Source organism: Chrysemys picta, chromosome 5, assembly GCF_011386835.1.
Source record: "Chrysemys picta bellii isolate R12L10 chromosome 5, ASM1138683v2, whole genome shotgun sequence".
NCBI classification, from domain to species: Eukaryota; Metazoa; Chordata; order Testudines; family Emydidae; genus Chrysemys; species Chrysemys picta.
In genome coordinates, this window is record NC_088795.1 from 31,943,247 (window position 1) to 31,970,268 (window position 27,022).

General features: G+C 39.3%; 2 protein-coding genes across 3 annotated transcripts in view; one reads left to right on the top strand and one right to left on the bottom strand.

The window, feature by feature from the left end:
* The window catches only part of ARHGEF38 (Rho guanine nucleotide exchange factor 38), a 63,059-nt gene extending 57,730 nt beyond the window's left edge, over positions 1 to 5,329 (top strand). The window contains exon 14 of the mRNA XM_005287876.3: positions 857 to 5,329. Coding sequence (XP_005287933.2) covers positions 857 to 1,042 — 186 coding nt within the window. The 3' untranslated portion in view covers positions 1,043 to 5,329. The remainder of the gene's footprint in view (positions 1 to 856) is intronic.
* The window catches only part of INTS12 (integrator complex subunit 12), a 30,416-nt gene continuing 8,614 nt past the window's right edge, over positions 5,221 to 27,022 (bottom strand). The window contains exons 2-8 of one of the 2 annotated variants that reach the window (XM_065597665.1): positions 25,717 to 25,880; positions 24,030 to 24,182; positions 23,292 to 23,479; positions 14,078 to 14,237; positions 12,318 to 12,392; positions 11,098 to 11,250; positions 5,221 to 7,896 (exon numbers count right to left, since the gene is read on the bottom strand). In XM_065597665.1, coding sequence (XP_065453737.1) covers positions 7,315 to 7,896; positions 11,098 to 11,250; positions 12,318 to 12,392; positions 14,078 to 14,237; positions 23,292 to 23,479; positions 24,030 to 24,182; positions 25,717 to 25,872 — 1,467 coding nt within the window. In that variant the 5' untranslated portion in view covers positions 25,873 to 25,880 and the 3' untranslated portion in view covers positions 5,221 to 7,314. The remainder of the gene's footprint in view (positions 7,897 to 11,097; positions 11,251 to 12,317; positions 12,393 to 14,077; positions 14,238 to 23,291; positions 23,480 to 24,029; positions 24,183 to 25,716; positions 25,881 to 27,022) is intronic. The other variant, XM_005287877.4, reaches the window with a different exon arrangement.

Consider the following 27,022-nt stretch of genomic DNA (forward strand, 5'->3'; position numbering starts at 1 on the left):
TAAAGAAGTTTTTCAGCTTGCTCCTTATGTGTACATTTTATCAATAGATCTCCACTCTGCATTCTTTTAGCTTTTTGTACATCACCAACACTTCGTTTTATCCATTCTGCCATTTTCGTTGGGTTAACATCTCCTATTTTCACATCTTCTGTCATTGATTTGACAATTATGAAATGTTGACTTTTATCCTGTTTTTCATTTAATTACTTCTTTAAATCCTGATATATCGAGTCTTTTCCCCCCTTTCTCCTGATCTAAGACCATTCCTCATCCCCCTACTTCTTCTCCTTCATAGTCCAAGGCAACTTTCTCTCTCCCCACACATCCTCCATTGTCAGTTTCAATGTTCAACCTCATTACAACTGGGGGCCAGCCGAAGCAGCTGTAGCTCATCTTTGTTCTGAGGGAGAAGGTAGCCTATAGTCTGCCTCCTCACCAGAAAATTCCTCCTGATAGACTGAAAGAGAGGGAAGCCCTAACCCACACTACAGGGCTCCTGACACCAGTCCCTTAAAGGAACAGGCTCCTGGGATTTTCCTCCCATCCACCTCCTTATTCCCTGGGACCACTTCCCTTCTTCTGCTACCAGGCCATTTTCTGGGCCTTTGTTCATTCCAACTCCCTGGAATGGGGTCTTCTGGCCCCCTCTACTCTTAAAGGACCAGAATACCCTGTTACAGGGGATTTCGTTGGGTCTTTTTGTCGAAATTATCAGTTTTATTTTGTATTAATGCCTTTTTATATAAAATGTACCCCTTCTGAGTACATTTTATATATTAAGATAAAATTTAACTACTTTATGTCCCATTAATTTATCAGTTCAGGTTTCATTTCTGCTGGTTGTTTCTTTTTTCAGACTTTCTATGCTGTTTATGCATTTCAAGCAAGAAGCCATCAGGAACTTAGTCTTCAGGAGTACCAGCGGGTTCGGATACTCCAGTTTTCTGACCTGAGCGGCAATAAAGAATGGTGGTTAGCAGAAGCCAAAGGACAGAAAGGATATGTACCTGCTAATTACCTTGGGAAGATGACATATGCATAGGAACAGAAAGGATTGTTGGGACTATTTTCTCTGAAATAGAGACTCATAGTAAGAATAATAATCTCTTATAATTTACAGCAAACAGAGTGAACGCACACGTGGTTTATAACCCAGCTATAATATCTGGAGAGGTACATAGGCTACACTGAGAACTCCTACACGCTAAAAACCATTACTTTGTCAAGACCTGAGGAAGAGGAAGTGTTTAACAAGATTCTCTCTTAGTAACATACTTCGTAAGTCAGGAGTTAACACACACATACAAAGCACAGCTAAACTTATACCTTTCTATGGGTGTCTCTCCAACATATTTAGCAAATAATATGTGAACCCAAGAGAATTAACCTTGGAAAAGGATAAATTGTGTCATCAGAATTGCCGTAAAGACTCTCTTGTTCAGATTGAGATGACTATTCCATCCCAACTCCCTATTAATGCTCAGAACATTGCTTTTGGGCTGTGAACATTTATAGGAAGTCCATCGAGCCATTTATTAATTATTAGAGATGAAAAAAGTTGTCTTTTAAGAACATTGTCCTTTTTGGTACTTGATCACTCAAAAAGAGCTGTTTTAAAACTTAAAACCTGGCAAGTACCTGACCTTCACTCAGAGAAGTGCACTTTGCCAAATTTGGAATAAAAAAAGTTGGTTGAGAAATAAGCAAGTTATCTTTTGACAATGACATATATAGCATGCACAATGCGTAATTTTTCATAACTTAAATCTGTACTATATAGATCTAGACATATGCCCCACTAATATGTTTATATTTGGAGACCTGCACATTGCCAAATTCTGATTTTTTGCAGTTATTAGACTTTAAAATAAAATCAAGTGGTACCTTTATCTGAATGCTTTATTGCAGTGGTTTTCAATCTGAGGCCCCCTAGAGGTCCCCAGACTATGTCTAAGGGGTCTGCAAAAGGTGACTATGAAAATAAAGTTTTAGATCCCAGAAAAGGCATTCTGTTTTTCTGATCAATCAAAAGTATGTGAATACTCCCACCTACAGGTCAAAACCTGGAAGTGTTGTCATTACCATAGAAGCCCACAGTTTAACGCCCTTTCTCACATTGCATCAAACGCCATGCTGAGCACATGCAACATTTATAGTATAATTCTGTTCAGTCAGTTTTCAGTCTAAAACTTCTATGGTAGGGTCCATGGACCACAGGTTGAATTTTTAGAGGGGTCCACACGTCCATTTGAAATTTTTTAGTGGACCACAAATAAAAACAGGTTGAAAACCACTGCTTTATTGCTTATGTGACCCCTTTGGGGGTGCAAGTCTAGTCACTGTGAGAACAATGCCTTGAGGAAGTGCATCTAGGTGCCCGGACTCATGGTGTGTCACGGTATCTTCTTCAGATGCTTCTATTACTCTTGGAGTATACGACCGACCATTAGATTGGACAGTGGAAAAAAATTAAAAGTATTTGACTGTGCAATAATTAGATTTTCTAGTGTTTGCAGGATTAGGGGCCAACCTTTATCACTAAAATAGCTTTAAATACTCTGATATCAGTGAACACAGAAATACAAAATTATGAGGAAAGATGTGATCACTGCAGTACTGCTCTTATAGGTTCCTATCCATTACACAGTGGAAAGACTCCTATGGACTACAGTAGTCATCAGATAAGACCTGCAGCCCACCTCTGACCTGAAATGGTGACTTACTAACATATAAGCCCTTGTCAGGTATTTTCTGTCCTACAACATCATTGATGACTGACCGTGATAGTGACAATACAATGAAAATTGATTATCAGACTGAATGGTCAACAATACACTTAGGCAACAGTCATAGGCAAAGCCACTGACTGCATGTTTCCTGCTCCCCTAGCCCAAATGTACCATTTAAAGATAAAATGAATGAAACCATTTAATAGGATTCAGAAAAAAAAGAGACTACCAGCAAAGGAAGGATGAGAGAGGGTAGATTTGCTCATGAAGTGCAAAGAGGTCTGTCAAAAGAAAAATCTAGCTTTAATTTTTCCAAGAAAGGGAGAGACACTTGTTGAACTCGCAGAAGAGGAGAAGTGTGGCAGGTCATGGAAGAACTTTAGCCCTCTGTACATTGTATGACAGAAAAGGCTTGAGAGTTCACTGGTATGGACATACAGATTTTGGTATTTGAACTTCTGTGATTGATCACAATCCAAATGATAAATAAATAACAATGTGGTTACACTACCTTATTTGTGATGCACAGGATTGTACCTAGCTGTTGCAATTTCCATGAGTGGAATGTGCCCATCCCTTCAACAAATGTTACCATCTCATTCGATCTGTTCAGAATGCAGTTGATATTGTAAATAATATTGTCTTTATGTCAAGTAAAAATCAAAAAGCTTTGGGGTAGATTGTTATGTCAGCTTGGTGCTGCGCAGCCTTCATTATATTTAATGGGGACTATGGGCTCAAAGCCCTGCGCGTAGAGTTGAATATACTCCAATAACAAATTGCACTAATTTTGCACTACAAACAACAAAAAAGTTTTGTTATTGGAAAGATCCCCCACAAGAAGTTTTTCAGCATGTCTTATATTTCAGAATATCTTAATTAGAGAGGATCTGCTATCTGCAGTAGCCTGAAAACTGTTTTAAAGTAGCTGAATTGTGTGTAATAGGCTTAATAAGCTCCTACAAGCACAGTGATGAAGCTTTGTATGCTAGGGACTGTAGTTAAATGAAAGAACTAGGGAGTAAGATATTAAAAAGGGACTAGTGATTTTGGATGCCTCAGTATTTGTGTGCCCAGCGTGACCCATCTTAAAGGTCTCTGATTTTGAGAAAGTGCTGAGTATGCACACTATGAATATCAGCCACTTTTCGAGTGTCTCAGATTGCATCCAAAATCACTACTTACTTTTGAAAATCTTGGCCTAAGTGTCTTGATTTCACAAGGAATGAAGGACTGCACTCTAGTACTAAAGGATGAGCTTTTCAAAGGAATCTGAGGGAGTTGGACACCTAAGCCCTATTGAATTTCACTGGGATTTGGGAGCCAATTCTCTCATGCCCTTTTGAAAACTCCAGCCTTAATTGCTGGGGCCCAGAATATATTTTGTATATTTTAGGATAAAAATAATCTATATATCTTGAATTATATTCGCTTTCTTCCATCAACCACAATCACTTTGGAGTCACAAAAGGTTTCATTGTAATGTACTCCGTATTGACTGATGGGATTGGCTTTGATCATTTCTGAAACCTTCTTCAGTTTTAACTATTATAAATGAATGAGAATATATTTATTTTGCCAACTTTTATCTGTTTTTAAAATAAATAAACTCAAGCCAAGAGCATTGCCAAGATGACGATGAGAAGCTGTCTGAATTAATGCCTTGCCTACACTGGAGGAATTTGGCAAAAATTCTAATGGGACCTGCTTAAAGCAGATCTAGTTGAGACAGTGCTTAAAATGCTAGAGATCCATCTACATTAGGGTTCCCTACATCGCTAACATCAGTGGAGGCAAACTGGTTTTAGTAAAGGTGTGATGAGGGTGGGGGGGAAAGAGGGGCAATTTTTTTCTAATGCAGACATGACTTCAGTGTTTGAAGGGCCTGCTCCTGTTAATCAATGACAAAACTCTCATTGACTTCAATGGAGTAAGAGTGGGCTCCAGTTTAGTAAACCAATAAGGCACCAATCTTGCAAACACTTAAGCATGTGCGCTTTACTTACTTGAAGTCAATGGGATGGTGCACTTGCTTAAGTGTTTGTAGGACTGGGCGCCAACTTTGTCACAGTGTTTCTTCTTCGATAGGATTTTTTTTTTAAAGTGATGCCATTGTGCTCTGCACAGCAATTTCAAGCCCAGTAGTTTCCAGAGCCAAACAGGGACTCAAGTTTTATCTTTGGCAACCACCTACTGCACTATTTTCCTTTTTGTTTGCAGTCCCTGTCCTAAACAGGATATTATTCACATTTTCTGTGAAAACAACATTGAGAATTATTCCTTCCAATACTTGTTTTTAAATTAATACATTTCAGTGTGTTAGCATCTATGTCTAAACTTCAAGAACACTCCTGCTTTTACTTTATGAAAGCTCAGAAAAAATGCATATAATAGGCCCAGTCCTGCAGTGGGATTGGGTTTCCTGTATGAGAAAGGGCTGCAGGAATGGACCCAATAATTGCAATAGAAAATATAGCTATGACAATGCTGAGTGAATCCAGATTTTTTTATTGTAAATTCCATTTACAGCAATATTGTTTGCACACAAATTTTTAAATTCTCCTTTTAAATTATTGTAACAATAAAGATATATTTTTGCACTTTTGTGTTGTCTTCTTTTAAAAACAATACATTTCTGCCTGAAGCACAACAGAACATAGATCCAAGACCTATTTTCCGTTCTGTTATCAACTAGAGACCATGCTGTGATCATGATGGTAGCAGAGGAAATGAACAGTTGCTTCAAACACTGCACTTGTCTATATTTATCTATCTTATCAATCTATCAGTATTTATAAAGTGCCATTTAGGCACTGAACAACGTTTAAAAATACATTGAGAAAACTGCTGTGGAGCAGTTAGTTCGGTTCTGTCCTTCCCTAGCTGTAATCTAGGCTACTGATTTGTGAACATTATTAGTTCTCTGTCTTACTCGTGGATCAATCATGAGTTGTAATAGTGAAAAGCATGTTTCACTCCTGGCTCTCAGAGAACTTTGTGCCAGATTCTGATACGCTTACTCACAATCAATAGCACTTTGCACCATAAGGTTCCCAATTAATTCCAGCAGAACCACTTATAAAGCAGCATTCAGCGAAAGCAAAGTGATCAGAACTTTGCCATTTCTGAAGAATAAGCCTCCCAACACCTCTCAGAGGTAGGAAAATAGTAGACCGCCTATTTACAAGACGGATAAGTTAAGACCTTGGCCACACTACAAATACTTTGCCAGTATAGTTCTATTGGTATACTTGTACCAGCAGAGCTCCCTATTGCAGACACAGCTTACACAGACAGAAGGAGTTTTACCTGTCAATATAGTAACACCACCTCCCCAAATGACATTAACTATGCCAAAAGCAGCGCTCTTCTGTTGGCATGGCTACATCTACAGTGGGCATTTTGCCAGCATAGCTATGTTGGCTAGAGGGTGAGTTTTTTCCACATCCCGACCACACAGCTATTCTGACAAACATTTGTAGTGTAGATCTGGCCAAAGGCAGAGAGATGCTGTTCCTGCTAAATCACACAATAATGCAGAGTCAACCTAGAACAGGGAGTGACAACCTTTGGCACACAGCCTACAGGGTAAGCCCCCTGGCGGGCCGGGCCGGTTTGTTTACCTGCTGCGTCCGTGGGTTCGGCCGATTGCGGCTCCCACTGGCCACGGTTCGCTGCTCCAGGCCAATGGGGGCAGCGGGAAGCGGCGTGGGCTGAGGGATGTGCTGAACCTGCTCTAATTTTTCAACATCCTTCTTGAAGTCTGGACCCCAGAACTGGACTCAGCATTTCAGGAGTGGTCACAGTAGTGCACAATAGAGAATACAACTTCCTTAAAGGTTTTTCATCAAACTTCCCAAAGTCAGTCAGAGACACCAAATAAAGAGAGTTTTGTTCTCAAAGGAGAATCGTTAGAAAAGTTATGAACATGTATAAACAAATGTAACATCGTCTGCATCCTTAATTATAACTAAGGTTAAGATTTTGTCAGTTATTTTTAGTAAAAGTCATGGACAGGTTGCAGGCAATAATAAAAAAAAAAAATGCATGGGAGCCGTGACTATCACTAAAAATAATGGGGAGAGGAGGGAAGGAAGAAATGACACCTGGAGCCCTATGGAGGGGACTGACAGCCTGAGCCCCACCACCACAGGGGCTGAGGCAGCTGCGGTTCGGGGGCTCCCAGCTCCGCCCCCGCCGTTGACAGCTGAAACCGAAGTCACGGAAATCCAGTAAAGTCATGGAATCCATGACCTCCATGACTAAATCGTATCCTTAGTTATTACATCACCACTGGCAAATGCTACAATACATTGTCTATGCAAACTTTAAACAAATATGAACAAACGTTTCTTCAAACTTGAGAAAGGGGACATGTTTAGTCCGCTAGATCTGAAGCATACAGTATATTTACAGTCTGTTGCAGATGGAGAAAATACACAGATTTACATTGTTAAGCATATTATAGAAAAAAAAAGCCAATCTAGAAATTAGCTGCATGGATATTTATTAAATGAATTATGTTATACCTCACACATATCTTTGTTTTGAAGAAACACAGAAACAAGATTTACAGACAGCTCTATTACTTCTTCAGTTTCTTTTGGGCAGCCTTCTTCTTGACCATTTGTAACCTTTTCATAGCATTGAGCTGTGATTCCTGAGAAGTAGGGCCCTTTAGGGACAGTGACTGATTGCCAGAATCTGCACTTGATTTGCTGGTGCTACTCCCACTGTTACCTGTTGTGCTACTGCTTCCATTCCCACTATTCACCTGGCTGCTGCTGCCTGGGGCCGTGCTGCTAGGACTAGGAAGACCTACTTTGCTGACATTGTCACTGCTCACTGAACGACTCAGACCTGTTTTCCCCAAAGTCAGAGGTGGAAGAGGTTTTAGTTGAACAGGGTTTGTGTTGTTGTTATTGGAAGCTATTTTTGACCCTAGTCCTGTTTTAGATGTTGTTAACCCTGACAAACCCACAGGTTTCTGGTTATTAGAGGAGGCTGCAGGTTTTCCGCTGGTACTCTGTGCTGTTGATCCCAGTTTGGTGGTTGATGGACCGGTGGAGGAGGTTTTGGCTGCAAAAGCCGCCCATCCAGTAAGGCCACTGGTTGCTGAAGAGGAAACACTGGTACCGGTTGAGTTCCCCGAAATTGCTGCTGTGGTCTAAAATCAATCAATCCTATATTAGTAATGTTTGAACACATAGCAGGAATGGTTATGATCAAACTTCAGTTTCATATTCTTTACACAAAAATATCTATTAGACAATATTCTGATATTTCATCCTGGATTATCTCAGTCAAAAGCAACACAGAGAAAGGAAAGGAGACAGGTGCAGAGCCTTTGTCTTCCCTGAAAATGAAGTTAGTATTATCATTTCTTTCCTTTTTCTAACCAGTGAACAGCATACCATATGGCACAATGATCCTTCACTAAACTCTATAAAAAGGCAGTCTATCTGAAGTAATTAAAAAGATCAACACTTGTGAAGTGTAAATGAGAAAGGCAGTCCACTAGATTGTATGTGATTCTGTTACCCTGAGCTGCTTTTTAAGAAGATAACAGATGGTCTATCACATAATCAGACCGCAGGCAATGAAAATAATGCAGATACCAGAGTCTCTTGATCATTTTATAAAAACAGTATTTTCCCCCAGCCCTCCAGATTCCTGTCCGCCTGTACCTGCCATGCCCCCACCACATACACACTTAAACTATCCACAAAAGTTACTGGATTTGTTTCCATTTAGTGTTTCTGTTAATGCGCTACAATAAATAATACTCAGCACTTATATAGTGCTCTTCATCATCAAATATACCTCTACCCCGATATAACGTTGTCCTCGGGAGCCAAAAAATCTTACCGCGTTATAGGTGAAACCACGTTGTATTGAACTTGCTTTGATCCGCCGGAGTGCGCAGCCCCGCCCCACAGGCGCACTGCTTTACCGCGTTATATCCGAATTCATGTTATATCGGGTCGCATTATATCGGGGTAGAGGTGTAGCTTTAAAACAGTAATTAATTTTCACAACACATTGTGAATAGTTAGCCTTTGTTTACATTTGAGGAAAACTGATACATGGATATTAAGTAATTCACCCAAAGTTGTTCACTGAGTCTGAGTTAAGGCTTAGGGATTCTCTGCTCCAATCCTCTGCTCAAACCATATTTCCTCCCCCCCCCCCCCCCCGCAGCACATCCATGAAGTTTCTAAATGTTGAGAATTATGACTGAAATTAGGCATTGATCCTGCAATTATTTATGCAAATAACTTTTCAGATGTATAAAGTTATTCACATGAATACTTGTTTGCATCATAGGCATCATATTATCCATATGGGCTCCCATACATGGAAAGCAGTTAAACATATGAATAACTTTCTGCACGTGAATAGTTCTTCTGATTTCAGCATGCTTCGGCTTGGTCTACACCTAATACTTACATCAGCACAACTATATTAGCCAGGGTGTGAAAAAAACAACCCCCTATGGAAACAGTTATGCCAATAAAATCCCCCCATGTTGACGCGGCTATTCTGACAGAAGAATGCTTCTGTCGACATCGCCAACATCATTCGGAGAGGTAGTATTCGTACACCAGCAGAAAAACTTCTTCTGTCATTGTATGCTGCAACTACACTCGCTATGCTGGCGTAGCCATCCGTAAGGTAGACATTGTGACACTGGCAGACCAGGTGCCAGCTCATGCCAAGGCCACTGGGCCTTGCTGAATGCGACAAATGCCTAGCTGGAAACCAGTCTGGCTTGCCTGTGTGTTAGCATTGTTAAAATAGATATCAGAGTTACAAGAACGTGTTTAGACTTCATGAAATGCTTGTAGGATGCTGCATGTATTAATCTTAATTATAACATCTATATCCCATGTTATAAGATAATATTTAAGTGTTTGCTTTGGAACTATAAAAATGTTTGCTAAGACTGTAAACCCCACAGTCAACAGACAAGCATTACCAGGTATGAAATACTACAAGAGGTGTCATCTCCTCCCCCCAAAAAGAAGGCCTATAGACACCAGTCAAACTATTGTGGAGCATCAATGAACAAAAGACTTTGCTGATTGCTTCCCCCAACACCCATGAAGTGGGTACCCATACAAGCCTTCATCCCACCACAGCTTGAATGCTGGGGGAAGGGAATAAAAATCCCTGTTAAGGAGAAATTGTGATCACTATGCTGCTTGAAATTCAGAGAGGGCAAAATTTCTAAGCAAGAGCAAGAGATCCCCAAGCTGATTGGTTTGGATTAGCCCTAAAGGATATATAGAGCTTGCATATTATAACAGCTACTATTATGTTTTGGAACCTAAGACTGTATCTCATTCGTGTGTGTATGTTTACCTACTTTAACCTTGTAAATAATTCTCGTTTCTTTTTCTTAGTTAATAAATCCTTAGTTTATTACAGGACTGACTGTTAGCACTGTCTTTGGTAAGAGATCTGAGGTGCGACTGACCTGGGGTAAGTGTCTGGTCCTTTGGGACTGGGAGTAACCTGAATATTGTTTCGACTTTTGGTGTAAAAGATCATCTATCACAAAGGTAGGCTTGCCTGGGTGGCAAGATAGATCAGACTGCCCAAGGGGACAGTCTGTGACTCCATGGTAAGGCTGTTATAGAGTTTGTGGAGTTCCCACTTGTTACTTGGCTGGTGAAATCTAACTATAGAACATACAATCAGTCTGAGGTTTTGTGCCCTGCTTCTTGACAGTCTACTCTGAAGTTGGCACCCACGCTCGTGGGCCACTCCAGACAGCTTGACTGACACAGCCTTACAGTTTCACATGCACTTAAATGCTTTGCTGGACTGGGGTCATAGTTTGTTGTTGCTGTGGCTTCTGGTTTATCTCCTTTTATCACCTCATGACATTCTTTAACACAGAAAAATAACCCAGAGAAGGAGAAACATGAGACAAGGTAGAAGAGGAAGGGATCTCACAAATTAGATCTTACAGAAGCAACAGGGCTTCTTCAGTATCATAAGAGAAGTCTTGCAATTGCAGATGTATGCATGTTACTTAAGAAAGGATGTGAATTGCTGTCCTTTCTATGAGCGTGAAGATTTTTTACTTTTATAGAAATGCCATTTAAAAAAACAAACCAGAACAATTTACTTTTTTTTCCTCCTTATAAAATAAAAAAGTCAAGAAATTGAAAATTCACTATGTTACAGCACTACCGAATACAGATAAGGGCCTGTATTTTCATTTGGGGTTTTGATCACGTGAAAGAGCAAGGTGGCGTTCTGACAAAGGAAAAAAAACAGCTGTACAAAATTTAAGCAAGAACATTTCATATATGCAATAAAATAAAAGCACTTAGAGAGAGAGTTTAATGTACAGCACCTTGACTTCTGTCCTCTTGAATGCTAGGAAAGTTGTTGGGGTATCCAGCTTGAGCTTAATTTCAGGTTTCTTTACCAATGGATCTTTCACAGTTGGTGCTACTGAAACTACTGCAGGAGCTGGTTTCTGAGGTGGTTTCTGAGTCTTTTGAGCCTGCATAAATAATAATTAAACTCAAATTCATTATGTTTCTGTACTAACGATGAAGATTTAATCAGAGTGACAATAGAAAACATGAATATTATGAGATCACAACATTAGCTATTAGAATACTATCTTAGATGAGACCTGGAAATTAAGCATTGAGAAAACAGGTCAGGTGGAAACCCAACTTAGATTTGTAGGGAGGTTTCCAGCTGACAGGTAGGTGGGATTGAGTCCCATACCATGGGAAGATACCAGCAACTGAGAGGCATGCTGGGTGGGACCATATATTTGAGTGGGCAAACAAAGGCGGGAGGAGGAGTCAGGAGTTAGGCCTGATGGAGGAGTGTACGGAACTGGAGGATGAAGGGACAGGGAAGGAAAATATTGGGAAAGGTTATGGTTAGAAACCAGCTTCTGGGAAGCAGATTGCAGGGCTCTTTTCAGAGAAAGCAGGTAAGGTGGCAGCATTTTTGCTGAGGTAGCAAAAAGAAACTGTAGCCTGCAAAGGGAAAGCTGACGTATGGCAGTTTGACTGGGAGGTGAGTGAGATGCTCTGTACCTCGGGGGAACACACTATGCCCCCATGTTCATCTTTATAAAATGATTGTGTAGTATCCAATGCAAAGTTTGTCATGTTGGGTGTCTTTGGAAGGCTCATGATGCACTAAGCATGGTTGTTATAGTGATTTTATAGTAACTGTTACAGTAATGTTTTAGAAAGGTTATAAGTTATAATTTCATGTATATAGTTATGAGGCTGAAAATGTATTCTCATGGCTTAAACCAAGCCTAGGCAAAAACTCTCCAAGAGCAGAGAGGCAGTTCACACCTCATCAGGGCATGTATGGGACAAGCCCAGCCCAGCCTCACAGGAACAAAGGATACTGGCCTAGGAAACAACAAAAGGATCTGTTAGACTCTCAAGTGAGTCACCCCCCACTTCCTTTGGTCAGTTTGGAACTGCGATGAGGTAATGCTCACCTGACTCTGAAAGGAGGGAGGCAAAGCCAAGAGGGAAGAAAGAACACGATAAAAGGGAGAGACGTTTGGCATGCGCTCTCTCTTCCACTTACATCTACAGACATCACCACCAAGCGACTGAAGCGCTGATCAAAGGGGAGAACCTGGTTGAAGAGCAACCAGCCAGCCTGTGGTGAGAAGCATCTAAGTTTGTAAGGGCATTGAAAGTGTTAAGATCAGCGTAGAATGCATTTTACTTTTATTTCATTTGACCAAATCTGACTTATGCTTTGACTTATAATCACTTAAAATTTATCTTTGTAGTTAATAAATCTGTTTGTTTATTCTATCTGCAGCAGTATGTTTGGTCTGAAGTGTGTCAGAAATTCCCCTTGGGATAATAAGTTTGGTACATATCAATTTCTTTGTTAAATTGATGAACTGATATAAACTTTCAGCATTCAGTGGGCATAACTGGACACTGCAAGACAGAGGTTCCTAGGGTAGTGTCTGGGACCAGAGATATTGGCTAGTGTCATTCGCTTGCACAATCCAAGGAGCAGCTTACATGCCAAAGGCCATGCGTGAACAGCCCAGGAGTGGGGGTTCTCACAGCAGAGCATGGTAAGGCTGGCAACCAAAGTCAAGGATTGGAGTGACCTAGCAGACTACCAGTCCAGATAACGCCAGAGGGGAATGTCACAGTAACCGTGAAATATTTATATCGATGGATGAGTATGGTACTGCAGTGCAATTTACTGAGCACAAGTAAGCAGTCCTGAGTTCAAAGGACTGAAGATAATCAAAGTAGTAAAACGACTACTGAAATCAATTAACTTTCACTGGCTATAGCAAAAACATTTTAAATGAGATTTTCCTAATAGAAAGGTCATTTCAACAGGGAACATTTTGCCGGGTTATCACAAAGTAGTTTCAAAATTTAACAAAATTTCTTCTGTATAACGTCTCAGTTTTAAAAGGTCTCAAGATGAATGAGCTGATGATTTATGTTTTGTGCAAATAAAGCTGTTTTCTTATTCCAGTAATAACTTACTTTTATGTTATTTTCAGCTTTTATAAATTGTTTCTAATACTGAAAGACACTTTTTACCAACAGATTTTGACTTGTTATGAAACTCAGAAGTCAACAGTCTGCTTACTAAAGAAATTAGTTAGACGCTATCAGATTTATTTCTTATTTTGGCTTGTGAATCTCTTCTGTGCTAATGCTTTTGTTTGCTTGTAACCTTTAAGCTGAATCCCCAAGAAAGCTATTTTGGGTGCTTGGTTTTTGGAATTGGTCTTTTAAAATCTAGCAAAAGCCTAAGTTCCAGATGTATTTTCTTTCTTTTTGTTTTTAGTAAATTTTACCTTTTTTAAGAACAGGATTGGATTTTTAGTGTCCTAAAGGGTTTGTGCATGTTGTTTGATTAGGTGGTAGCCACAGCTAATTTCCTTTGTTTTCTTTCTCAGATCTTCCCCGGAGGGTGTGTGTGTGTGAAAGGGCTTGAAGGTACCCCACAGGGAGGAACTCCCAAGTGCTCCTTCCTGGGTTCAAAGGGAGTTTTTTGCATTTGGGTGGTGGCAGCGTTTACCAAGGCCAGAGAGAAGCTGTAACCTTGGGAGTGTAATACAAGCCTGGAGTGGCAAGTATTAATTTTTAAAATCCTTGCAGGTCCCCACTTCCTGCACGTGGAGTGACAGAGTGGGGATTTTAACCCTTTACAGGTAAATCAAGCTGAGAACAGACACTAAGAGGGATTTTACAGCTAACTGGCTGACTGGGTGTCCATAAGGGAGCTCCTTCAGTTGTCACACAGCCCAATTGTTGTCTCCAATTACTACTCATGTTAAACAAAAAGCTGACTCTTACCATTCTCTTCATCTGCCTGGTACAGCGGGCACAATACCACACGAGGCGAGGATCATTGACTTCTTTGTCTGTCACCTGAGGTTTATGACAATCCTGGTGGTAGAGATTATGGCACTCCTGACACTCTACTAACTGATTTCCAGAAGTAACTGTCATTTGCCTGCAGAACAAACAGTTGAGAACACATTACTGATGAAAGCACTTTAAGGTTATCTAGTCTTAATCTTTGCAAGGCTTAATATAAAAAATTAGAAATATTCTTACGCTATGGATACACTTTCTATTCTTAGCAAAATGAAAAAGATCCTTTTTCTACTGTATGAGTTCTTCCTAACAACCATCTTTCAAATTTTTTGTTGCTTTGAAGTAGACTCTAAAGAAAAGCTCAGAATTTTAGATTATTATTATAAACACATCTACAAGTCACCTGTAAAGGAAAAAGTCATTTGGTTTGTTCCCTTATGATGTATAAAGCTCTGAAAAATGTTCTATTACTATTACTAGTACTATTACTATACCATCTGAGTGCCTACGGAACAATATTGTTGTAAGATGTTGAACTGTATTGCTCAACAACAAATAGAGTCTCAATGACAACCATTCTTATACTCCTGGGGGAATTCTGTGCCACTGTGCCCGTGCAGAATCCATGTGCCATTCAGAATTTCCCTCTCCCCGGCGCCCAGAAAATACATTCTGCCAGAAAGGAGTTGCAATTACTCCTTTTGACAACCAAGGGCTGCTGTGGCACCAGAACAGAGAGCAGCCACTCCCGGGCTGGAGCAGCCCCAGCTGCAGATAGGGAAGAGAAAGAGGCTGCCTTCCTCACAGCAAACTGCCCATGGGGCCGGGTCAGGAGGCACAGAATATGGGGGGATGGACAGCATGGGGCACGTGAGGCTGCTGGGGTGTGTGTCACAGACTGGTGTTCCGAAGGGATAGTGTGGGGGACAGACTGGGGCGGGGGCTGAGTGGGAGTGGGGGTGGACAGGGGGCTGCAGGGACACATGGGGAGAGGGAAGTGGCTGAGTGGGGGTGCAGGGACACACAGGGATGGGGGGTATAGGGACATATGGGGATGGGGCAGATGTGCTTGACTGAATGAGAGAAGCTAGGGGTCAGCATGGCAGAGGCTCCCTAACAATCCTTCCCCCCACCCAAAATCTGTTCCATACTTCTCCCACCCACACTCAATAACCCTCCAAGTTTACACCCAGGCTCCTTCCCAGCAATTACTTCCCTCTCGCTGAGCTCCTCTGTTATCCTTGACTCCCCTCCTTCTCAGGGAAGTGGGAAATATGTTTCTGTACTGTAGTTTCAATGAATTATTACTCAGAGTTATGTATTAATATGCCTAGTAAGGAATCTATTTGTCAAAAAACATTTCCTGCATCTTTTTTGTTGTCTGTATTGTTACAGACATAGTTGCTGACAGGTATTTTAAAATAAATTACCAAAATAATTGAAACTGGTGTGATTATACTGTGCTATTTTGACAAGTAAAATATGCAGAATTTTAAAATATTGTGTGTGGAATTTTAAATTTTTTGGCACGGAATTCCCCCAGCACTAATTCTTTCAGTTAAAGGAGTAAAAAAAAACAGGATGCAAGTAGTACACTATTTTGTGGAACTTTTAGTAACCATCCTTCGCTCCGCATCACAGACAGACATTAGAAACATAAGATAATGCCAACATCATGGAGAGATGGAACAGAAAGGATTAGCTATGCAGTTCTGCTTTGAAACAAATATGTAAGCTGGTGATGCGGACTTAGTTTTGTGTGGGCCTCTGCTGAAAAGAATCACATTGTATAAGTGACAAATTAGTGACGTACATAAGACTGGAAGTATGTCTGTGAAATAGTCAAATTGCATTTTCCTAATGATTTCTTCTTTCAGATGACAAATCAGGCTATTTAATTGCTAAGCTGCTTTTGCTCATCTCCCTGAGGAGCAGGTACCTAGGTAACCATGGAAACTCTATTTGTGGATGGGTGGGGAAAGGTAGTACCTTTTTTCTTTATAGAACAAGGAAATGAAATCAGAAGATGTTGTCGATATAGCTGTAAGAACAATTTCTGAAAAATATCTATTTCTTTTTTAACTAGGCTATTTAAAAAACAAAGAAAGAAATGTTTCAGAAATTCTGGGGCACATTATTTATATTCAGGATATTTCAGAAGCCATTTGATTCTTGAAAAATAGATTGGGTCCGAACAAAGCATCTCTGTTTCAACTGCATGTGACAAGGGAACAGACTAATCTCCATATTTTAAAACTATAAAGGACAATTTTGGATGGATTACAAAAAAAACAAACTTTTCATGCCAAGAAAAGTCAAAGCCTGTCTTACTTTAAGCTAGTCTTTAAATCAAGAGACAGCCTGAATGGTTTTGTATCTTTTAAAAATGGAGACAAAATTAATGTATTCATTACAGTTTAGAAGGCTATTCTTGAAAAAAGAATGCGGATTCTTCCTAAATGCTCTTTCTTTGACAGGACTTCAATGTCACCTGCAAGTCACACACAACATTTTCCCTTGTAATATTTTTGCTTTTGATTCTTTAAGGTTCCCATAACTAGTGACTTGTGTTTTTCCTTAAACATCTGTAGGCGGAAGGGAGGGCCAGGCATTAGAGCCGGGGGAGGAAGGGGGGCAAACTTTTTGGCCCGAGGGCCACATCTGGGTATGGAAATTATGGCGGGTCATGAATGCTCACGAAATTGGGGGTTGGGGTGCAGGAGGGTGTGAGGGCTCCGGCTAGGAGTGCGGGCTCTGGGGTGGGGCTGGGGATGTGGAGTTGGGGATGCTGGAGGGCTGGATATGGCTCCCGGGCCATAGTTTGCCCACCTCTGCGTTAGAAGGAGGGGATTTTGTACTTCCCTCCCATACTGACATTTAAAAAAAAAAAAAAAAAAAACAGAAAAGAAAAGAAAATGGGGGTCACTCTAGAACTGCTACTTGCATTCCTCTAATTTGCAAAGCTGCACTCAGATCTCACTCTACAATAGTGCGAAAAGGGAATAAGCAGTCTCACTGTTAGTGCACGTTTCAGGGAGTTAGGACACTTCCATTCTAATGCTAGCTCTGCAGTGACTTGCTATGTGACATTGAGCAAGTCACTTCATTTCTCTGCATTTCAGATTCCCTATGTGTAAAATGGAAATAACACAGATAGCAGTACAGATAAACGGGCAAATGACTCTTTTTTTGTTCTGTGTTTGTACACTTCCTCACATAACAGGGTCCTTGCCAGGGCTGGGGTTCCTCAGTGCTATTGCAATGCAAATAAGTTATAATAATAATAATAATATTTGGACTTTCCTTTTCTTCTTAATGCAGTTTAGCTAAGTGTTTCACATTTGGATATGAAGTTTTCATTAGCAGTTAGCCAAATATTATGAAGTTTCACTTTCAAAACACTATACGTATTTGCTTTACTTTACAGAAGAATTCAATACCTTATTGTTAAAATGTTGTTTAACATTGACACTTTTTTGTAGATTTTTAAAAAGAGTCTAAACCATATTTGTTTACAGTATTCAATATTTCTGCTCAGATTAAACAAAAAAGCACCAATGTTGAAGTAGGAGTTAATACTGGAAATCCCAATCCTAACTGAAGCCTCACTCAGTAAGCCTTAATGAAAAGAAAAAAAAAAAACTTTCTAATTCAAGGCTATAGCAGGACACAAGCATTAGTGTCCTTGAGTAGTACTGTGGAAGCAAGGACAGGTAAATAAAATATTTGACAGAGTAAGAACGCTTCTTACATAGTTGTAATAAATCTAATAAACAGCATCTTATCTGCTGTCTTAAAATGTGGTTGGGATGTTGTGCACAGGCCTGTATTCTAAGTTGCCCCAGGTAACAAAAGTTCAACTCTGACTATTAAATACAATTTTTATAAAGGTAAGCAAAAGTTGAAGATAGAAAGACTGGTCCAAACTGTATTGTTTCAGTTAGAAGAACTAGGATAAAGTTGTGACAAATATGGCAGCTTCCTACAATTTTCTTGAAAAATCTTATTGAATTCAGTTTAAGTATCTTTGGAGTCCATTGTACTAAATGTAAAGTTTAAGTGTTAAGTGGATTTCTTGGGAAATACCTAGAGGAAAGAATGTAAATTCCCCATTTCTAGTTATGCAAAAAACCTGATTTTTGAAGTTATGCCCTGAGCAGAGGGCCTCTGTCTGCCAATTATCCATGCCCAGAGACTGGTGACCAAAGGCCAAGGCTATGGCTACTCTAGAGTTTGCAGCTGTGTCACTGTAGCGCTGCTAGTGCAGTAGCCCTAAGCCAACAGGAGAGACCTCTCCTGCTGACATAGCCCTGTCCACACTGGTGCTTAGGTCAGTGTAACTTACATTGCTCAGAGGGGTGGCTTATTCACACCCCGAGTGACATAACTTATATCGACATAAGGTATAGTGTGTACGTAGCCTGAGCTGTATAAAGAAACAGCTAAAATGGCCAGACTTTGTTCTGGTTCTGAATCTGAGACAATTATAGACTTGTAACTATGGTGAAACCCAGTTGTGGGTTTTGAAGGACTGACACCACTGCCTGAGGTTGGATTCGGGGGTGACTTCTAGTTAGCTCTTTAGCATGCATGTGGGTTCTTTTATTGTTTTAATGCTTTCACCTTAAGAATAATGTGCTTGTTTAGAAAAAGCTGTGTGGTAACTTATAATCACTGGCAATTACACTGGGCATAGCCTCCGCAGAGAGAGTTAAGTGCAGCTGATGGCCTTTTAGGTAGTCTGGCTTGCTGAGGCTATCACAGTGTAAATAAGGGAACTCCAGTTTCTGCCAAAGAGAGATTCATAGATTCTAGGACTGGAAGGGACCTCGAGAGGTCATCAAGTCCAATCCCCTGCCCTCCTGGCAGGACCAAATACTGTCTAGACCAGTGGTTCCCAAACTTTAACAACCTGTGAACCCTTTTCACTAAAATGTCAAGTCTCGTGAACCCCCTCCTAAAAATTAATATTTCCAGGGATTTTCTCCTTTACCCGAGTATAAATTATAAAAGCAGTGATCTTGGAAATATAAAATTTGTTTTTATGACATGCTTATTACACACTATTTATTAGTAAATATTACAGTATTTTTATTAGAATCAAATGAAATGCAGAGACAACATTTCTCAATACTTTAAATGACTGCTTCTTGGAGCAGCTAGTACAGGAACCCACAAGGGGAGAGGCAACTCTCGATTTAGTCCTGAGTGGAGCGCAGGATCTGATTCAAGAGTAACTATAATAGGACCGCTTGGAAATAGTGACCATAATATAATAACATTTAACATTCCTGTGGTGGGAAGAACACCTCAACAGCTCAATACTATGGTATTTAATTTCAGAAAGGGGAACTATGCAAAAATGAGGAGGTTAGTTAAACAAAAATTAAAAGGTACAGTGACTAGAGTGAAATCCTTGCAAGCTGCATGGACACTTTTCAAAGACACCATAATAGAGGCTCAACTTAAATGTATACCCCAAATTAAAAAACACAGTAAAAGAACTAAAAAAGAGCCATCGGGGCTTAACAACCATGTAAAAGAAGCAGGGAGAGATAAAAAGGCATCTTTTAAAAAGTGGAAGTCAAATCCTAGTGAGGTAAATAGAAAGGAGCATAAACACTGCCAAATTAAGTATAAAAATGCAATAAGAAAAGCCAAAAAGGAGTTTGAAGAACAGCTAGCCAAAAACTCAAAAGGTAATAACAAAATGTTGTTTAAGTACATCAGAAGCAGGAAGCCTGCTAAACAACCAGTGGGGCCCCTGGATGATCGAGATACAAAAGGCGCACTTAAAGACGATAAAGTCATTGCGGAGAAACTAAATGAATTCTTTGCTTCAGTCTTCACGGCTGAGGATGTTAGGGAGATTCCCAAACCTGAGCTGGCTGTTGTAGGTGACAAATCTGAGGACTTGTCACAGATTGAAGTGTCACTAGAGGAGGTTTTAGAATTAATTGAGAAACTTAACTGTAACAAGTCACCGGGACCAGATGGCATTCACCCAAGAGTTCTGAAAGAACTCAAATGTGAAATTGTGGAACTATTAACTAGGGTTTGTAACCTGTCCTTTAAATCGGCTTCTGTACCCAATGACTGGAAGATAGCTAATTTAATGCCAATATTTAAAAAGGGCTCTAGAGGTGATCCCGGCAATTACAGACGGGTAAGTCTAACGTCAGTACTGGGCAAATTAGTTGAAACAATAGTAAAGAATAAAGTTGTCAGACACATAGAAGAACAGAAATTGTTGGGCAAAAGTCAACATGGTTTCTGTAAAGGGAAATCATGCTTTACTAATCTATTAGAGTTCTTTGAAGAGATCAACAAACATGTGTCTGTACTGTGTACAGATGTGGTCCCCTCATCTCAAAAAAGATCTACTGGCCTTAGAAAAGATTCAGAAAAGGGCAACTAAAATGATAAGGGGTTGGGAACGGGTCCCATATGAGGAGAGATTAAAGAGGCTAGGACTTTTCAGCTTGGAAAAGAGGAGACTAAGGGGGGATATGATTGAGGTATATAAAATCATGAGTGGTGTGGAGAAAGTGAATAAGGAAAAGTTATTTACTTGTTCCCATAATATAAGAACTAGGGGCCACCAAATGAAATTAATGGGCAGCAGGTTTAAAACAAATAAAAGGAAGTTCTTCTTCACACAGCACACAGTCAACCTGTTGAACTCCTTGCCTGAGGAAGTTGTGAAGGCTAGGACTATAACAGGGTTTAAAAGAGAACTGGATAAATTCATGGTGGCTAAGTCCATTAATGGCTATTAGCCAGGATGGGTAAGGAATGGTGTCCCTAGCCTCTGTTTGTCAGAGGGTGGAGATGGATGGTAGGAGAGACATCACTTGATCATTACCTGTTAGGTTCACTCCCTCTGGGGCACCTGGCATTGGCCACTGTCGGTAGACAGGATACTGGGCTGGATGGACCTTTGGTCTGACCCAGTATGGCCATTCTTATGTTCTTATGTATTACATTATGAAAACAGCAACACTCTTCCAAGATCTCACTTTTGTAGCTTGTATCATTTTGAATAAGCCTGTTATAAGACAAGGCTCCTATGTTTCATCAAGGAGTATCAGATGTGAAACAGCATGAAGGTATTTAAGAAGCCAATCCAAAGAGTTCCTCCTACACAAGCATTCGGGGCTTGAGCAGTCCAGACAAACAACGCACGTTACAATAAAACTTAAACTTGTTCTTCATAATAATTTTAAAAGCAAGATTAGCTGCCTATTTAATTTTAAGAACAGCAAAAAATATCCACCTCCCTTTCTATTCCTTATAAGGAGTCCTGAAGTTTAAATCTCCTCAGTGTGATAGATCTGCTTGCTTTGATCTGCTTAGCTCTTGGAAGTCCAGGGGCTCCAGGCTGCTGGCCTTGTGCTGCCCCGGGGTCCCTAGCAATGTGTGCCATTAGGAGTCTTTTCCCGGGAACCCCCTGTAAAATTTCGTTAACCCCCAGGGGTTCACGAACCCCAGTTTGGGAACCACTAGTCTAGACCATCCCTGATAGACATTTATCTAACCTACTCTTAAATATCTCCAGAGATGGAGATTCCACAACCCTCCCTAGACTATTTATTCCAGCGCTTAACCACTCTGACAGTTAGGAACTTTTTCCTAATGTCCAACCTAGACCTCCCTTGCTGCAGGGAGTTCCATCTTTTGCAACAGAGCTATAAACCCGTAACCAAAAAGGCTAGCTAAAAGCAATGCCTTAACAAGCCTGACAATGGTAAAAGTTTGCCAAGTCATGGAGTGGCTAAAAAAACATATGCTGGGCTTGTGCTTCTCCAGCAGCAAGACTGCAAGTGAAAATCAGCTCCACAGACAAAAGCTGCATTTTCTTTCTTGGCTGTTCTTTTACCTCTTCTTTTGTGCATGTTTTTTCTCTGAAAAGAAACCGGATCTGACTTCAAGGACAACAGCAGCAGTAACATCTCAAGACCATCTAAACTCAAAACCTTTTCCCCTCAAAAGGACAGTTAATACCATTGTTAATACCATCTAAAAAGTCTGTCAAATAGGGGTAAAAGACTCTATTCAGCTAAAAGGGAATAATGTAAATTGTTAAAATGAAAGCTTTACTTAATACTTGGCATTTCAAATGCTTTAACTGTTTTTCCTTCTTTTTCTGTGTCTTTAATAAAAGATTAAACAGACTTTCTCCCATTTATAACAATCATCATAAAAGTCTGCAATAACTTGACACAAAAATTCAAACCACAATTAACTGTTTGAAGTTGTAACTGCAACAACTTATCCATTGTTGGAACTGAGATACTCCTTAATTAACACAGCAAGAGCCTGAAAAGTGACTGAATAAGTAAGTAAATAAATAAGATACATTTTCTTATTCAACAACTTTGATCCGTGTGTGTGTATTCACAAAATACGTGCTTGCTACTTTTTCCTTCTACTAGCCCTGCAAAGCTTGTACATCACCAACAGAATTGTCACTTAAGTTACAATTTCAAAGTCATTATTAGTAGTGAAGATGCATAAGTCAGACAAACCCATCTTGACTCATGAATTCCAAGATAAATTTTCAGGGCTGGCCATTCAAAAAAACAACACAAAAACAAACCATTTTTACTTGTAAACCAATTGAAAATCATTTTGGAAACATGGAAAAACAAACATAGAATGTTATCAATGTCACTTTTAAAACACACTTCAGAATAGAGCCTAACTTGAAGCGCACTGCTCATAGGTAGTGATTATCTGTAAAGTCTGGCTGCCAATATTTAAAATGAATACTTGTTGTGCTATATTTATATACTGGCTACTTCAGATGTTCAATGATTCTCCCGCTCCACCCAAGATGTGCAGAAGTCTTATCATTAGCAAAACATTGTTATGGTAAATAATTCCTCCAAAGACTTGATATTTGTCTTACTGTGACTTAGAAATTTTTCTTCTTAAAGGCCTCACATTTCAGGAAAGCATCTGTATTCAGGAAGCCACTTAAGCATATGATTAATTTGAGGTATGTGCTTAAGTCCCATTGAAGTGCTTTCTACAATCAGGTCTAAGATTATTTATAAAATAAAAAAAACCTCTGGTCTAATTTGATATGGAGATACTGAGAGACGACAAATATAGAACTAATTTGTTATTTTCATAGAAGAACTCATTAGAAGAAGTGTGTGTGTCTGACAAAGCATGAGTCACTTACCGGCAAACAACGCAGGCTAAACCCATTTCCATGGCAAAATCATCAGCACTGGTTTCATCAAAACTAGACAGATCAGGCATGGATAAATCCTTGCTAGTCTGGACTGTGATAGGGGACGAACGAGTCTCTTGCTTCTCTAGCCTGGGTTTCTTTGGAACATCAACTCCTTCACCAATTTCCACTTTCATCTATTAAACACCACACACAGAGATGGTGAAAATGTGAAAAGTTAGTGGTTAGTTGTTATCTAAACAACTAACTGGCATAATTAATTTACAAATACAAGTAGGTAAATTATGCGCTGTGGATCTGCACAATACATCTGGCATGCTTTCCTAGAGATAGAAATACATGCCCACCAAAACATTTGCGAACTAAAAGCATAGAAAAGTCATCAGTTGTACAACTTACAATGATTTGTAAAAGATTCAGTGGTCTTATATATATATATATATATATAACATATTTTTATTGATTCTTCTCCTCCCAACAAAAAGTAGTATATAAAGACATTTGGGAAAAGTTATGATAAATCCTCTGTTGTACTGTCGGGTCTGTGCTAGCTTATGATCCTATGGAGCGAGAGGGACATGCTGCAGATGCAACTACAATGAGTCAGAATAGCCAAGTACTGCATGAACAATTTGGTTTTGGATGAATAATAATTTTAAATTCAAGCACAAAAGGAGCTCTTTTAGTCCACTGTTATTTCACTATTAGAACCAAAATTGGGCTTACTTTATCAGCAGTCCTCTTCTCTGTTTCTTTTTTCACCTTTTCTGTTGTGATGGGCTTGCCATTATTGTTGCCTGAAGGCAGACTGGACGAAGCTTTAGGCTCCTGCTTACTGGAAATTGGCTTGGTAATAGACACTTTGGGTTGCTCTACTTCCTAAAAAAATGAAAAAAATGCTGATACACATAACACATAACAGACTTGCTACTTGGCAACTGCTTAGGTCACAAATCTAGGTAAGCATCATATTTTCTATACACTCATTTAAAAAACGGCACAACATTGTATAACCAGTCGTATAACAAGTGTTTCCATTTTTTTTTAAATCTTCTCAGAGGTAAATATTACTGGGATCTAGAACAACATTAACCAATCAAATCACATATGTGAATAAGTGTACCTTGGCCCTCTGGAGTGAATTCTACCCCACCTCCATCTCCTCTTACTAGTCACCATTTCAGAGAGAAGTTTGTTTATTTTTCTGGATCCCTAAGTGCATCTTCCCTTTGGAACGTTAATATCAAAGGTAAAACTTTCATACTTCCAAAATTCATAGCCACAATGAGCAGATATTTTCAGATAGTTCTGATGACAAAATTCAATTTACGTAACCATATATAAATTGGCTTCTGGTGTCAGTGAAAATCAATATCTCATTCCTTCTGGGAGGAAAATATTGACCTTTGCTTAATCTTGGTCAATATTTATCTCTTGGGTCAATAAATCTTGATATGCATCTCAACACAAGTCAATAACTGCTTATTTGTGTCAGTGATGGATAATAATCAGGTCAATTTTGAACATAAGTGATTAAATTAGTCCCCAAAGCCAAAGCAATGTGTGTGAAAATCAAGACTGAGCAAGGTGCCATGACTGAAATTTCAGTTCCTTTGGGAACAAGAAACCACAACTGGGCACTTAATACAGGTTATCCACTTGGCAGTGGAAAACAGTAGGTTATTGGTGGGGTCCCTTTAATATAATATTCTCCATCTTAAATAGTATTTAGTACTTGTTTGCTTAATGCACTACTGGAAGAAGCTCAGACACTACAGTGATGAGCATGACATAAGAACCTATACAGAATAGAACATGACACACAATTTTTTTTCATTTGTCATGTGCGCTAGTTGTTTTGGTTCCACAAATCATTTTGACTTTAAAACCTGTCCCTCAACTTTTTTTTTCTTCTTGCCGCATACAAATTAATCAACAGAATGTACAGAAAACTGATGTGGTTTTACCATTATCTGGCTACACTTCTTAAGATTTACACTCATCAACAATAATTAACCTGCATTTTTATGAGCTTTTAGTTCTAATTTTTTATTCAGGATGGATGAGCAACATGGTACAGAAGTAATAGAAACACCACCACCAAAGCCAGGATAAAAGTATTCAGAAAGCACCATGTTACAAAGAGCCCCTCCCACCCTAACAGGGAATAGCTTTCTTCCAAGACCAGTCACTGTGCCACTGAAGTCAATATGAATTTTTCCTCTAACTTCAATGGCACCAGAATCAAATGCATAAAGGTCAGTGATCAAGTAATAACATAGCTACTCCGCAAGTCTGTTTTCTCCCCCTTTCTGACTCTCATAGTTCTTCAGCTATAAAACTTGAAACAGGAATAGCTGGAGCTTTAATACTGCATATAAAAATGACCTACATGTTCTATTCATGTGAATACCTTTTGTGAAGGACGATAGCTTGAATCAATTCCTCTGGCCAAAGACTCATCAAGCAGAGCTTTTAGCTTTTCAGCAGAATCCTTACTCTTTGAATGCAGGAAGCCCAGGGCTTTCAAAAAGATGGGATCAAGTTCCAGGTTCACTGTAGCAGCCATAGTAGCTTCTTTGAAAGGAAATGAAAAAGAAGACATTGAACTTTATTCATATGGAGTACAACTCAAATAACACAACAGCTAATAATCTTAAAGACAACTCTTTTCAGGTACAAGAAATGGACACATTATTTATTATATCAGTATAGGCATAGATATGAATTTAAAAACCAAAACGGATAAACAAAGCCACAAAAGCCAACTACCTTCCACCTCCATTAGGAGACAACGAATTCGCTGCCTTCTAGAAAGACAGAGAAGCAGCATCTTATCCCACAGCTGAAGTAAAGTCAGATTCTGAATTTGGCAACCCCAAAGTCAGAAAATCAAATGTATTGTATTTATGAGAATGCAACCCGTATTTCAGAATATCGTTATTCAGAACATAAGCAAAATTCAAGTGCAATAAATTAAAAGTGAGTGACAGCTTCAAGAAAACAAATTAATAGGTTGTAGATTTCCTCCTTATATAATAAAATACTAAACTTTCATTGCATGCACACTGCCTTTCATCTGGTTGCTCACTAACACCAACGAAAAACAATTTTCTTTGGAGACACAATTTCACTTTTTCACCTTTTCAGAACAATAGCTTCTCATTATAACACCTAGAACAGTTACTTCACAATTTTTGGTTTAAAAAAAATGATAAAATCTAGATGTCAATTGCTTAATTTTAACTGACAAAGCAAGGAAATTAAGTATCCAGGCTATTATTTGTCCAAGTCCCTTTGTGATTATTGATTACATTTGATGACAAGTAAAAATTATCTAGGGTATGAGATGCCACAATATACAATGAGGTGAAGTGAGGGAAAGGGACAGAATTAATCTAAAAACATCTTTTCTCGATAGCAGCAATTTTTTTCCACATCTGAGTTTTCTCCGCTCAGTTAAGCTACATAACTAATTCTTTCTACCTAGATAAGCAAAGAGCTGTCAGTATCAGCAACATAAATTTCAGGAAAGGGCAATTACATAAGAGATCCTCCTTACAAAAGAAGAAATTCTCCCAAATCAGCAATATATCTTTATTATTTCAGTTTAAGGAAAGCTACCGCAAATAAAGGCTTCCGGTAACTTCTAAAAAGCGTGAGATGTAAGTATTCTTAATTCCTTTTATCATCATGCCACATTTATTGGGATTTCTTAT